We start from the raw sequence: 14,815 nt of genomic DNA, 5'->3' as shown, positions 1-14,815 counted from the left end.
TTTATTTGGCAGTTTAAGGGAGTCAAACCTTTTCTCTTAAGAAGAAACGTTTTCTAATTTGAAGCTTCAAAACGGCTACTTTATTCGAATTTGAATTTTGGGGGAAAAATGGAATTTAAAATCTAGCGGATAAAACCATATCATGTAACATATCTATGGAAAGCTCTTGATGCGTAGATCACGGATCTGTAATCTCCGCTCAAATCGGAGCTTGTATGTAGAAGTTATGGAGGTCCGAAAATTGTAAAACTGCCCTCCCCCCCTTTTGGGGGAAAAAGTGCACCCTTTGACCACTCTTACACCTCTCTTACAAACCATTGGTTTTTGCTTACATGGCGGGCTCCTATTTGTCAAAAAGTTAAACGTTTCCATAACCTCATGGCAAATTAAAGGGCCCAAAAAGACTCCATTGAGTTCCTAATGATAACAGGGAATTCAAAGAGGACAACACTAGATGTCGTTTCCCATGTAGCTACAATTGATTATTGCAGGATAAAATGTTGGCAAGTTGCTAATCGTGATGTAATGATACAACTCTAAAAAGTTTTTTGGGGGCATTGCTTGCAATCTCACACTTGTTATGTGTATGATTCCATGAAAATGGCATGCTGTGTGGACGGAGTGGGGATGAGACAGTATAGCTTCACATTCAATGGTATGGAAGTATGTTCAAGGGCATGGTATGAGATGCATGATATTCCAACTACAACATTTTATAGATACATGGGTTAGTTTGAGAATGGTATACGAAGGTAAATGCACGAAAACAAGGGGATTATAAGAAAGGCATGGGATCACACTGAAATAGGAAGGGCAATAATTCAAGAATTGATACAAAACAATTATGAGAAGATGCCTCATAGGAGCAGGACCATGACAGATGGTTCTAGGGAAACCCAACTAGTTATTCCAGATGTCTACAAGCAAGTGGACATTTTGAATGAGGTTAATATTACATTGAAGAATCTCAATCAAAAAGAAATGTTGACATCAACATTTGGTAGGATCTAGAATACAGAATTCAAGTGAGTTTTCAAAGTGCACTATATGCAATGGAATAAAGGATCGGTTTGGGAGCCACAAAGTGCCAAGATGAACGTAATAGATTGATGCATCAAAGAAAGGCCCACATGTTGCAACAACTTAGTTGTAGAAATCTCTACTATGCTTGGAGATTGACCTCACAATTAAATCCTAATAAGTAATCCAAATTTCACAACAGGTTCTCTTGCCTTGTGTCTAAGAAACCTTGAGAGGTGTGACATACATGAGTATGGAGATCTTTCCAATGATGGTATGCCTAGATCTACTAGCATATTGTTGAATGCTTTAAACTCTAGAAAGGCTCTTCAGCATTACCCACATGAGGGTGGATGCATGGGTGCTTGTTCAACTACATTGAATGATGTTGGGATAGCAACAGAAGCGTTGAACACAAATCCTAGTTCAGAATTCAAAAAGTTGCCAGAGAATTTGATGTTGCAATTCGACAATTGTGCATCAGAGAACAAGAATCGATATTTGTTTGCCTATCTATCATTGTTGGTTACCAAAGGAGTATTTACAATGGCCCAATTAGGATTTCTGATGGTTGGTCATACACATGAGGATATTGATGCAATGTTTAGCAGGTTTTCTGAGAAACTAAGGACTAGCCAAACATTCACCTTCCCACATTTAATGAAAATATTCAAGGATAGCCAAGTATCTGCTCCTCCAACCCCATTCTTGATGACAAATGTCCCAGACTTCAAGGGAGTCATTGATGGGTACTTGTCTGATCAAGAAGATGTGCTAGTGGGGCACACAAAACCATTATAATTTAGATTCTTCATGCAGGAAAAGGTTCCAGTCATGCAATATAAAGTGCATCCTAAATCCATTGAATGGTTGCCAAAGGATGGTGGTATTGAATTATGGAAGAAGGATAGTGATGGTAACACAATAGTATCGAAACGACAGGGTTTCCATGTGTCATTCCAATGTTTGAGTACATTATAGATAACTTAGAGGTGGTAAAAGGAATTAAGGATTACATATGATATTGGAAAAGATGGGCTGATGTTCAAGAATCTGATGATGCAGCTTTCACCTTGTACATCATCCCAGTGATTGAGTATTGGGAGGCCATGGTTTAGGCACTAGAGAGACCAAGTGGTGTCCAAGAAGGAGGCTTCTATCAAAACTTTTGGCCAAGAACTCTAGGCACACATGTGGATGACATAACTATTGATATTGATGATGAATTCTTAGGATTGGAGGAACTTGATGATCACTATTGTGACCACAAAGTAAAAGGCTGAAGCAAGCTTTTTAGCCCATGGTTGATGTTAGAAAGGGAGACTTTGTTCTTATTCGACCATCAGAACCAATATATACTATATGGTTGGGTGTAGCTTAGAGTAACATAGATGCCAACAGAACGTCTGAAAACTACAAGAGGATTTTAATATAGTATTGGGAACCAGTATGAAAAAAGAGAAATGTTAGTGATGCTAAGGTTTATAGAGATTGTTGGAACAAATTTCTCTTTCAAATTTAGTGAAATTACCAAATTCATCGTAATTACCAAAATTAATTTAAAGATATCAATTTCATTTTTCCAAAATGCGGATTTTTCTAAATTCCCTAATATGGACTTTGCTCACACCTGTGATGTGTAACCTCTACTTTGCCTTTTTTGAATACAACTTTTTTTAAATCACTCATACGTTAAATACAAATCTTTGCTTGAAAGACTTGTTCATTCTTTTAGATACATGGACGATATCCTTAATTTAAAGAATCTTAACTTTGGAGGTCTACTAAAGGAGATATATCCAGTGGGGGTTATTTCCATCAAAACCTATGTGGTTAGAAATTCTAGAAATAGAACATGTTATATATCACTGAAACTAATTATTTAAATTTGGAAATCTCTCTCCACTACAGTCTGTTATAGAGACTACGTGACTTGCTATACTTGGAAGTGGAAGAAACTTCCTATACCAGCTGAATTTGTAAAATGCAAGAGTAATTGTCCTTAGTAAAATGAAAGAGCAATTGTCCTTACACGTAGGCGATAAACACTATACTTGGGCCTTTCCACCTGCTAGTTTACTCTTCAACTAATACATTTGTTACATGTGAAGATATTAGATTAATAAGTTTTGTAACAATGGCTTTAAGCAAAAATATGTCTGTAGATTACTCATTGACAATTTGGTCATACATGATTGGCTAGGGATTAGATTTGATCCGTCTTTACTTATCACTTTACTGAGCTAGTAGGCCCATACTCATGGGGGATACTGCCTCACTTTGAGTATGGTGCTTGGGAAGAATGGGTGGGCATGCACACACACACACACACACACACACACACACTATGCATTAAACCTACCTAGATGTCTTTTTACACATACCATCTTTGCTTTATATTGGCACTCACTTTGACTAATAAAGTAGCCTTCATTCCATTTTTTTAGGGGTCTATGGACCTATTATTTATTTGAGCAATTACAAGCTTAATAAGGACATGCCATAATTAAATTGGCTATTTTTGGGCTTGACCACCGATGGTGTATTGAATATCCTGCTGACAACCAATGGTGTATTAAATATCCTACTGACAACTGATGTGGTGTATTGAATATCCTACTAAACATCCTGATAGTAGGGATACCGCAAGACGAGGGTTTTTGGTGTATGGTTGACATGCCACTAATCTTCACTGTACTACTATTTTTGGATTTGCGCACTAATGGGCATCTTTTGGAAAGGTTGCTTCTACTGAGGTGCGCATTGGTCGGCTAGAGTCTGCCACTGCTGCTGCCACTTTGCAGGTGAGTTATCATACTCACTTAGTATGTTTGTTCTTTGCTTGTAGTTGATACCTACGCTATGTAACTAGTGTTAGCTACCATTGGGGGGGTTGCAAACATAGGTATGCAAGTGTTTACAGTTTCTTCAAATTTTGATCTTGTTGTTGCTACATCTTTTGGGGCTACCATGACATGTTTCTCTTGGCATGGTAGTATGGCTACCAATACTCCACATCCATGATGCAATTAGGTTCATAAATAGGGTTGGTTACTATATATATTGAGTAAAATCTTGGTATTTACTTCTCTTTTTGCTTTGCTAATTCATGAAGTCGAATCCTCTACAATATCAAGAAACAACAACATAGAGGTCTCCAACACCCCATGCTTCTAGCATCCAAAAAAAAGCATCTTCTAGCAAATCAAGCTATTGCAGTCAATCAAGGCTACCGTAATGCAGAAGGGCACTCCTTTGTCATATATTCCTCTTAGCTTCCACATATTGCACTGGTATATATTATGTCTACTTCTTTGGTAGTGCACGTGATGGTTTAGTCTTGTAATACTGTACATTTGGGTTTATTATTGGTTTGGTCCTATAATACTGTACGGTCCGGTCTTGTACTCTATACATTTGGGTTCTTTGATAGTTCATTCCTATAAAACTATAAAGTCAACTTCATTCCTGTAAAACTGTATATTTGAGTTCATTGATGGTTCATTCCTATAAAACTATATAGTCGACTTCATTCTTGTAAAACTATACATTTGAGTTCATTGATGGTTCAGTCCTATAATATTGTACATTCGGGTTCATTTTTTTAATCATGCACTATGCCTGGCTTTTACCCAATGTACTCTGCTGGTTTAGACTTTGAAGGTTTAGTTCCTGTTAAAATACTTTTTATGTTAGCTAGCTCTCCGTTTTACTTTAGCTATTGGCCTACCTATTGGATTACCTTTAGAAGGGTATACTACCTTAGAGTTCTTTTAGGGTGGTTATGCTACCAAAAAAGCTGTCACATAGACATTTTTTTATCATGGTCAGTCTTGCATACATATGGAGCATTGGACCAATAAGAAAAGATATTTCCTAGCCCTTAGAACTACTTGATATATTTTCTGGAATGAAAAATTCACCCTTAAATTTTTTGGTGGTCTTATATATGAAGGGTAAAATGGCTTATAAATGCATGAGACCTTATAATGCCACTTATGAATAGGACACACCACACGCATGGTGCTAAGACAACCACGTGGGTCTAAAACGGCCCGAATCTCCTTGGAGACATCGAGCTTTCTGCCCATCCTAAACTCTTTCTAAACCCTTAGCGTCGAGCTCTCTGCCCTTCATGTCGTCCCTCTACATCACCATCACCAACATTGTCTAACCTATGCCTTGCCATTATCATGGTGTTGAGCTCCCCTGCTGCCATTGTCGTCGCCAATTGCCAAAGAAGGTATCCTTGTAGTGCCTTATAGCGTGTTCTCACTGAAACCCTTTACTTTAATTTTGTTATCTGGGTCATTATTTACAAAGTGGGGGCTCACGGACATTGCATAATCCCCCTACCGCTTGGTACTAACCCCATGATTCATACAGCCTCGTGTTTGCCCCCGTGTCTATCCTTTTTTATAGAAGGGGTCAGTACCAAGTGGTAGGGAACTCGTAGGCATCGCGTAAGCGCCTAATCGCTTGTACCAAGTGGTAGGGAACTCGTACGCGATTAGGCATCGCGTAAGCGCCTAATCGCTTGATACTGACCCTCTTTTGTTTTTTTTCTTTTGGGATCTTCCATTTTGTTATGTGGGTTAGTTAGTACAAAGTGGTAAGGGGCTCACGGACATCGCGTAATCCCCCTATTTCTTGGTACTGACCCCATGATCTGTATGGCCTCGTGTTTGCCCCCATGTCTAACTTTTTGTACAAAAGGGGTTAGTACCAAGTGGTAGGGAACTCGCACGCATCGCATAAGTCCCTAATCATTTGATATTGATCCTCTTTTGTTTTTTTTTCCTTTTGGGATCTTCCATTTTGTTATCTGGGTCAGTATGAAGCGGTAAGGGGCTCATGAACATCGCGCAATCCCCCTATCACTTGGTACTGACCCCATGATCCATATGGCCTCATGTTTACCCCCATGTCAATCCTTTTATACAGAAGGGGTCAGTACCAAGTAGTAGGGAACTCGCAGGCATCGCGTAAGCCACTAATTGCTTGATATTGACCTTCTTTTATTTTTTGGGAACTTCCATTTTGTTATCTATGTTAGTACGAAGCGGTAAGGGGCTCGTGGACATTGCGTAATCCCCCTACTGCTTGGTACTGATCCCATAATCCATATGGCCTCATGTTTACTCCCATGTCTATCCTTTTATACAGAAGGGGTCAGTACCAAGCATTAGGAATCTCGCAGGCATCGTAGTAGCCCCTAATCACTTGTTTGATACTGACCCCTTTTGTATCCTTTTGATTTATGGTGAGTACCAAGTGACAAGGTGCTTGCATTGCATCGCCTAAGCCTCTTTAAATCGCTTGGTACTGACCCCTTGTATATTAAGCGTGCTCTTCTAAATCGACTGAAATGTTTCTTTAGGCATGTCGGCTCCTGAGTTGGACGTTCTCTTGGAATCTGGTGATGAGGCGAAGGAGTCTTGTGTAGAGTATATGTTCCTATACAATGTACATGCCCACCACCGTGCTCCTAAATTGTCTGTAATGTTCAATGCAGAATTTCCTTTTTTTGAGAACATTATCAAGATTTATGGGATTGTTCTCAGTGGATCGAGAGAGCAGGAATATGAACAGATAGTTTTTGGCAACATCGTGACGTCCAATGGTGAATGATATGTTTATCCATCTGATTTTGCAACAGACGAAGTCATGAAAAGAAGACTCAACCGCTGTCTTGAAAAGATCCACAATTGCAGCAGTAGAGTAGAGGAGAAATGCCTGAAGACTATTGCTTGGCTGCTTTAGCAAATTATAGTGAAGCAGACATGGGGTGGGTAGACCAAGGAGTTGACAAACACCTCCTAGTTGATTCTGCAGTAGTCCAAGACTCCGAGTATCTGCCCGGCAAGGATATATTAAGGGACATGTTCAATGAAGCTAGGACATATGAAAGCCAATTGCCTTCCAAGGAGGAGGCTGCAATAATTGCATAACATCTTGGTTTGGTAGATATGGACAAATATAAAGTAGCTACTGTACATGAAGATAGAAAATCTACGATCCCTATGTGGACTAGCAAAATGCTTGAAGGTGATGAAAGCATGTAACAGCACCGAAAACTTCTTAAGCTTTTAGTATTTGTTTTATGTGTATTTTATCGATTAAACGTATTACATTGGTTGTAGGTTTTTGTATATGATGATGATTTCGTAAAGAGAGCAGAAGGCTCTAGTCAAGATTATCCGGTGCTAGCAGTTAAAAATCAACAGGTTATCAAAAGGATGCTGGTCTCGTTGAATATATAAGACATTTGAATCATCAAAAGGTGCATACATTTTATGACACACTTACTTATAATTGATAGTAAGTTGACTTGAATCATGATGCTTAAAATTTTTTTTAATTTAAAAATTAAGTTTCTACATTTTGGGATTTTGTGATTGGTGTTGGACTTTCGAATCCAACTTAATTGAAGTTTGATTTTTGAATCCAACTTGAGCTGAAGTTAGATTCTAAAATCTCAATCAAGATCAACGTGGATTTTTGGATTCTGACTAGAGCTAGGATTTAAAAATCCCATGCACCACATCACCTCCCCATGTTGCCCCATGCGTCACATCAGCCTTGCCTTGTGGCCCCTATTCGTGCATGTTTGCTTAGGCTTACCAACAAGAACGAGAGGATTGTTGCCAACAAAACACATCACAAAATACACTGACCAAAGACCCATGTTGGAAAGATGATGCTATATAGGCCACTCTTGAGACCCAGAAATAAAGCAACACCCTATAGACGTAATTTGTCACCCACCACTAGAAATTAACACTATAAAAGTTTATGTTTTTTTTTTACAACAAGGATTGACATCACATGGGAGCTCCATTGTATCATATATATGTTAACACCAAAGTTGAACTTAGAAATGTAGTATCATTAGATAAGTGCATGACGTGATAGTGGGGGTACATGTGTGTGTGTGTGTGTGTGTGTGTGTGTGTGAGAGAGAGAGAGAGAGAGAGAGAGAGATCATGAGGAGGAAAAAAAGAAAGTTTAAAATGTGTGTGTGTGTGTGTGTGTGTGTGCATACATGTGTGTAAGAAAGGGGGCTACTTAGGGCATGGAGTAGGCATGGATGTAGGTCACCATCCTAAGGCAATACTCAAGGCGTGGAGTAGGCATGGGTGTAGGTCACCATCCTAAGGGCAATAGCCATGAAGGCCATGGAAGCTCAAAGAAAGGTTTGTCATATGATAAAATGGAAAAGTGATAAAAGGTGTACAAACTATCCCAAAAGTGATTTATATAGTCACTTACACCTAGGACCTTTCACACATGGGCTACCCATAAACTATATGCCATATCATGTGCTTAGAACCTCATCCCACATGTGCATGGGCAATACATCCAAGCACATAATTTCCTTCGTTTTACAAACCATCCCCTCATATTAGGAGATGACTTGATCCTCAAAATCGAAGGTGGTTGTGCCAAACAAATCAAAATCGACCCACAACATGTGGAGTCATAGACCATAGTAAGTGCCCAACAATCTATGATCCCATATAATAACCCGAGTCGCCCGCCATGACTAAATGAAAAAGCACAAATGTCGATGCACAAATAACATCAACATCAAAAGGTCATCGTAGCCTCTTGGATTAAATGTAAAACTCCATGGACCAACTCCCAAGCTGTAAAACATGATGCCGCCTTGGGCCACACATCCTCAATTGTGTACACAATATCTTGGGTCAAATGGAAGTTCCAAGACCTAGTGATCTATATGTGCATGTACATAACCACATGTACTGAAGGAAGCTCCATCCAATGATCCACCAAGATGATAATCCAAATGACAGCTTGTATCAAAGGGAACTCCATGAAAGTCACCATCTAATGTCGATGTATCATAGTCATGGGAATCACAATAGCATTTGCAATGATCAATAAAGTGGCCACTAATTGTGCTAGGATCCAAGGGAAAGCTTATTTGCCCATCCTCGGTTCACGAAGTAACCATAAATGCAATGGCGTTTATAGATCTATTCCCCCCTCTCTCCTCCCTCTCTCCCTCTCACTCACTCACACACACACACACACACGCGCGTGATTTGTGCATGTGCACACGTACACACAGGCACTAGAGAGACACAATTAACAATAATTTTAGTAGAGCAATTATATTATATTGAGAGAAGATCATGAAATTTGTAATTTACACTCGACTTGATCAAGTGGCAAGTTGATGTTAGTTATCAAGTATGTGTGCATGGAAGCACTCACAAGGTAAAGCACTATTATTTACATTTAGAAAAAAGGTAAGGAAATTAAGACTGTTGTTTACATTTAGGAATTTGAACTAGTAGTAGGACCACAAATCAATCACTGTATCGTCTCCTCTTGCAAAATCGCTTTGCAATTTCGAGATATCTGAAGGCTGATTAATCACTTGTTGTTGCTGATAATCATCGTGGTTAGCGATCGTTACGCAGGAGCTCGCCGGGGATACCTGGACGCATTGCGCCCAGTTGTGATTCGGAGCTGTGGTTGAGCTTGATTTATGGGATACTATTGTGCCGTTAATCACTTCTTGTTGGTGATTAAGCGCAGCTTGCGATGCTTGCGCATGGCAGCTTTGTGCAAAAGGTGGCAGCTTCGTAAAGTGATTAGTCCTGTAATTATCGAGTTCTTCAAGCTTGCACGGTTTCATTATCATTGGCCCTTGATCACCTGTTGATTTCTCTGATTCTGTTGTTTCGATCGGCCTCAAGGGCACACTCTTTCTGTATACTCTGCAAAGCGTGATGGAGCTCTGCCAAAAGGGGGAAAAAAAATATCAGCAGACAGTGTGGAGTTAATTTAATGATTTGTAACCTTCTGATTACATGCCAAAATATCACTCTAATCTCTCCTTAATCATCAGCATTATCTGATCATCATAATGTGGGCGTGCGTGCATGCATGCTAATATCACACATAGTGGACGTAATTAACGATTTGTAACCTTTTGATTACATGCCAAAATATATCACTCTAATCCCTCCTTAATCATCAGCATTATCTGATCATATCATCGTGTGGGCGTGCATGCATGCTAATATCAGACATATTGGACTTACTTAACGATTTGTAATACATGCCAAAATATACCACTCTAATCCCTCCTTCATCATTAGCATTATCTGATCATATCATCATGTGGGCATGCATGCAGCATGCTAATATCAGACATATTGCACTTAATTAACGATGTGTAATCTTCTGATTACATGCCAAAATATCACTCTAATCTCTCCTTAATCATCAGAATTATCTGATCATCATCATGTGGGCATGCATGCACGCTAATATCACACATAGTGGGCTTAATTAACGATAAATGATAATTAGCTATCCACAATTCGGCAAAATATATCATGCACATTTAATACTTCATACATCTCTCTCTCTTTCTCGCTCTCTCTCTCTCTCTCTCTCTCTCTCTCTCACGCACACACACACACACAGACATACCTGCAAGTTTTCCTTGGTGGGATTTTTAGCATCGCAATCATGGGTGTAGGAGAGGCGGTATTCATTCATGATCCACTCGGTTTTGACCCCCTTGGGGGCTCTTCCCTTATAGTAAACTAGGGTTTTTCTGAGCCCATAGCAAGAATGGGGCATCAGTGAGTGATTAGGGGAGTAATTAGGCGCTAATTGCACTGTCTTGTCTGTGCCAGTGGCTTTCCAATACCCACACGTTGTCCGGCGATTGGGCCGGCCTCCATTTGGGTACTTGCTGTCCCTTGCCACAAAGAAAAACCACTCTTTCTCCGACGTCCTTGCCATGCCTGCATCATCATCATCATCATCATAATCACTCATTAATCACACATAATTATATCAACCCATGCTTATCATTTCCCACTTCGACAGCCTTTGCTTAATCTAAGATTAAAAGCCATTTCAGCCTAATTAAAAGTAGCATCTCTCTTATCAACCCATGCACCTGATGTACTTATATTTCATTTCAAGCATAAGTTTTAATTTGAGGTAAAATCACCTAATCATATCCCATCTGAGCAGCATTAGTTTAACTTAAGGTGAACGTACTTAATCATACTCCGATTCTACCTTAGGTTAATTTAAGGTGAAAGGTCCAATCCAATTCTAGTGCATCCTTTCAATTACCCCAATTACCATTTTTTTTTACAACTAGAAGCTAATCAGTTGAAAGTCCCCATAATTGGGTTTAAACCTTAGCTTTCTTTGAAATCCAGATTTAAGTCCAACTTCCATGTGGTGTTAATCAGGCCTTAGCTTACTAATTTGAACCTATCAAAACTAAAACCCATCGAAACCACCTTAGCTTAACTAAACCTTGGGCTTGATTAAGGTGCTTGATTCAATTCGAGGTCTTGTTTCCAAGCCCTGATCAAAGTACAATTATGCGTACTGCAGTCTCAGCCTTGATCATGGAACATAAATATGTGAAACCATTATATAATGCCAAGCAAAATTGAACCTGAACCTGGGCCAAAGCTCATGAGATAAAGGGGGAACATAAAGCCATAGCTTAATTAATGATATTACAAAGCAAGCCACAGCTTAATGAAATAGCATTAAGGATGTTAAACTAATTAATGATATGAACATCATTAAGCTGTAGCTTAATTAATGATATGAGCTCAGAAAGCCTTCGCTTTATAATTAGGGCCGAATTAAGCCTAATGATAGCAACTGAGGAAGCCTTAGCGTAATTAGGGCCGAATTAAGCCCAATACTAAGATTGATCATCATGGACAGAAACCATAGCTGCGTTAGCTTGATTGATAGCTGTTGGGCAAATGATGATGAGTGATGATGATGATGAATTGATTGATACCTTTGAGGTCCCAAGGATCATAGCGGTAGAGGTCAACCAGAGGGATGAAATCACAAGCGATTCGCTTGCCTTCTACCATGCGTTTCAAGTAGAAGCCCACAAGCTCCTGCTCAGTGGGATGGAAGCGAAAGCCTGGCAGCATCTCCTGCATGTTGCTTATATGCAGAGAGGCTGTGGGCACTAACTGATCATGAGATTCAGCATCCTCCATGCCTATCACAATTCAGATCCCCCTGCTGCCCTCTCCTTATAATTGGCGATTTCTATGAATATACTGCCCACAACGACTGGCTTCTGCACCCTAGAAATTAATAAAAACATTGATTTTGACACCCTGCCCCCACTAATCCAAATCCTTGCCATTAATTAGACTCAATTCCTCACTAATCTCATCCTTACACCTGGCTCACTTTGTAGATATTTTAATTAGTCCATTTAGATGATAAGCATTGACCCAAAAGATAATTAGTCCATTTAGATGATAAGCATTGACCCAAAAGATGAAAATAATCAAATTGCAGCAAGTCAAGATGGATACCATAGATAAAACGTGATATCTGGGAATTAGTCAAGGTGGTAAATGGTTTAAAGTTGACATTAATGAGGTTTAATTTGGTGAAGCAGGAAGGAGGAGAGGGTAATTAATAGGGTGGTTTAGGTTAATAATATATTAAGGTATGGTGGATTAAGTGATGATGGGAGATTGAGTCAAGATGCAGCTTCTGGGGTGGAGCCATCGGTACCCAAAAGTGGTCTTGTGGAGTCGAGTGGTGATGGAGGACAGCAATTGATTGGTTTCACATTGGACCCCCTTTTGTTGTCCGGCCAAAAAGGTTTCCCTCAAGGTGTCACATTATACATTGAAACCTTGCAACTTGGTGTCCACCTCACTCCCCATTGTTCCCCACTCTCACGAGCTTGACTCGACCACCCCATTGACTTCTAGGAGACACCCACCTTTGAAAATTGGGATTTCACATATTCCCAAGGCCACCCCATTTCCATCTTGTTGAGTTATCATGTAGTTCCTTTGAAACCCAAGCTTCATTTCATACCTTCCTTCTTGAAATTTACTCGTGTGTCGCATATTTTCAACCTCAAGCTATAATCACATATGTCATTCCAGAGACAACACTCATGCCTATGTCCCTTTCATTGCACCCTTGTACTCTACGCGTATGCCACCAAAATGCTGCATCATTGAAACCCCTCCTTGTATGCGTATAGGATGACCTGCCATTAACTTGATGCCCCTTATGGAAGTCAAAATTTTGTTGAAATTTTGAGTTTTTTTTTAATCTCGTTTCTGCATTGTTCATGTGATTTCATTCTTGCTATTTTTAGTTGATTTTTAAAATATATATATATTATTAAGGGGTCAGAAAGACGACAAGAGGGGATGATTGGTGGTGCATCGTACTACCAAAACAATCTTACACTTTTATAGCCAATTTGCGCGAGCCACCTCCAATATATTGCACTTAAAACTGAGAAGCATTACTTCTTACTATAGTCAGTAATTTATGTATGAGGGGTGTGGCAGAGGGGGTTGGGTGTGGTGGGGGTTCCGATTTTGGTGGGTGCCTTACATTAAAACATTTTGTAAGGATGTTCTAACATGGAGATTTTTTTTATTTATGGATTTTTATTTATAAATGAAATGTTTTTTAATCATGAATACTTGTATGCATGTGTAAGTGTCTACATTTGTGTGCATACATATTGGCATGTATGCGCACACATGCATGTCTGAAGTAGGGCTATGCATGTGCATACACCATATAGCACATGTGCATGCCAAAGTGTATACCTTCTTCTTCTATGGCCAAGGTGTGGGTTTTAGCTTTTCTTGTTGCTTTTATTTTCCAACATGCCATCATATCACTAGTTGTAGGTCATATCTTAATACTCCATAAAATTAGATACTCATTTGATGGTTTGGCTAGCATTTGCCAGGCAACTAATATGTCGTATGATCCACCAAGGGCATTGCTTCATATATTCATACTTTTAGAAAGGTTTTTTTAAGTAAGTGAAATAAGAGGATTGAAATTACATCAGCTTTTTTTCTCCTTGACCAAACTTTAAATGATTGAAAAAGGAGTCAAGTTGTGGGTTATCATTTCATGAAAATCAATTTGAGTTTAAAACTTCAACAATTTTCTTTTAAAAAAATCCCTCAAATCCAGATAAATCTAAACTTTTTTTATTTTAAGAAAAAAAATAATTTTTAATCACAACAATTTGACACATTTATGGTGTATCAAATTCTATAAAATAATGCAAAATCATTTTAGTAAAAGAAAATCTCTTCAAAAAAACCTCCATGATCCCATGTAAAACCAACACAATCATTTAAAGAGAAACCTAATTAAAAAGCCATTCAAACAAAGATTGGAAATGTTTCAACCCCATGCTACCATCTTGAAACGAGTTGATGAGTCTTTCATTATCATGAATAAAAAAATTATTACCAACAAGAAGGCAAGTATTTTATGCTCAAGATGTAGAATGATCAATATTCAGAACTAAAAAAGTCACCATTCAAACTTCATTTTCATTAAATCCATATTTCCAAGTTGTCTACAAATTTATAGGAAATTCTTTAGCTTCCTTATCTTCTTGCCTGGTCCCTCCTTGTTCATCTCTACTTCTTTATTTTTCTTATCCACTTCATATTGCACTAGGTCCACAAGTTCCCCCTTGGTTCACCTCTAATGGAGGGTTTAGGCTCTCCATGTGCATCCAAAAAAGGATACTAAGAAAATCTTCCCAAGATTTATAGCTATAATGGTTACTACAATAAAAGTGCCTTTGAATATTTCAATAATTTCAGCACTCTAAAATTTAAATTTTATAAGGAGGATTGACAAAAAGAATATGAAGAAAAATGCTGAGTTTGTATATTACACTTCCTCCAAAGACTTTGTCCTCACACAAACGCTTTAAGATGAAAACCTTTAAAGTAAT

General features: G+C 38.7%; 1 protein-coding gene across 1 annotated transcript; it reads right to left on the bottom strand.

The window, feature by feature from the left end:
• Positions 1–9,135: 9,135 nt before the first annotated feature.
• On the bottom strand, positions 9,136–12,265 carry LOC147608971 (NAC domain-containing protein 6-like). The gene is made up of 3 exons (XM_086788645.1): positions 11,846–12,265; positions 10,492–10,811; positions 9,136–9,790 (listed from the first exon to the last, which is right to left on the bottom strand). The coding sequence occupies exons 1-3, from the start codon at positions 12,054–12,056 to the stop codon at positions 9,338–9,340; spliced, it is 984 nt and encodes a 327-aa protein (XP_086644771.1). The 5' UTR covers positions 12,057–12,265; the 3' UTR covers positions 9,136–9,337.
• Between the last annotated feature and the right edge of the window lie 2,550 nt (positions 12,266–14,815).

Source organism: Cibotium barometz, chromosome 52 (genome assembly GCF_041138505.1).
Source record: "Cibotium barometz isolate CiBa-2024 chromosome 52, ASM4113850v1, whole genome shotgun sequence".
NCBI lineage: Eukaryota > Viridiplantae > Streptophyta > Polypodiopsida > Cyatheales > Cibotiaceae > Cibotium > Cibotium barometz.
This window is presented reverse-complemented; position numbering and strand designations above follow the sequence as displayed.

Excerpts from the sequence above, each read along its gene's own strand:
- LOC147608971 (XM_086788645.1), bottom strand. The coding sequence starts at position 12,056 with ATGGAGGATGCTGAATCTCATGATCAGTTAGTGCCCACAGCCTCTCTG. Across the intron at positions 10,812-11,845 it reads TGATCCTTGGGACCTCAAAG|GCATGGCAAGGACGTCGGAG; the intron begins GTATCAATCAAT and ends ATGATGATGCAG. Across the intron at positions 9,791-10,491 it reads CCACCAAGGAAAACTTGCAG|AGCTCCATCACGCTTTGCAG; the intron begins GTATGTCTGTGT and ends CCCTTTTGGCAG.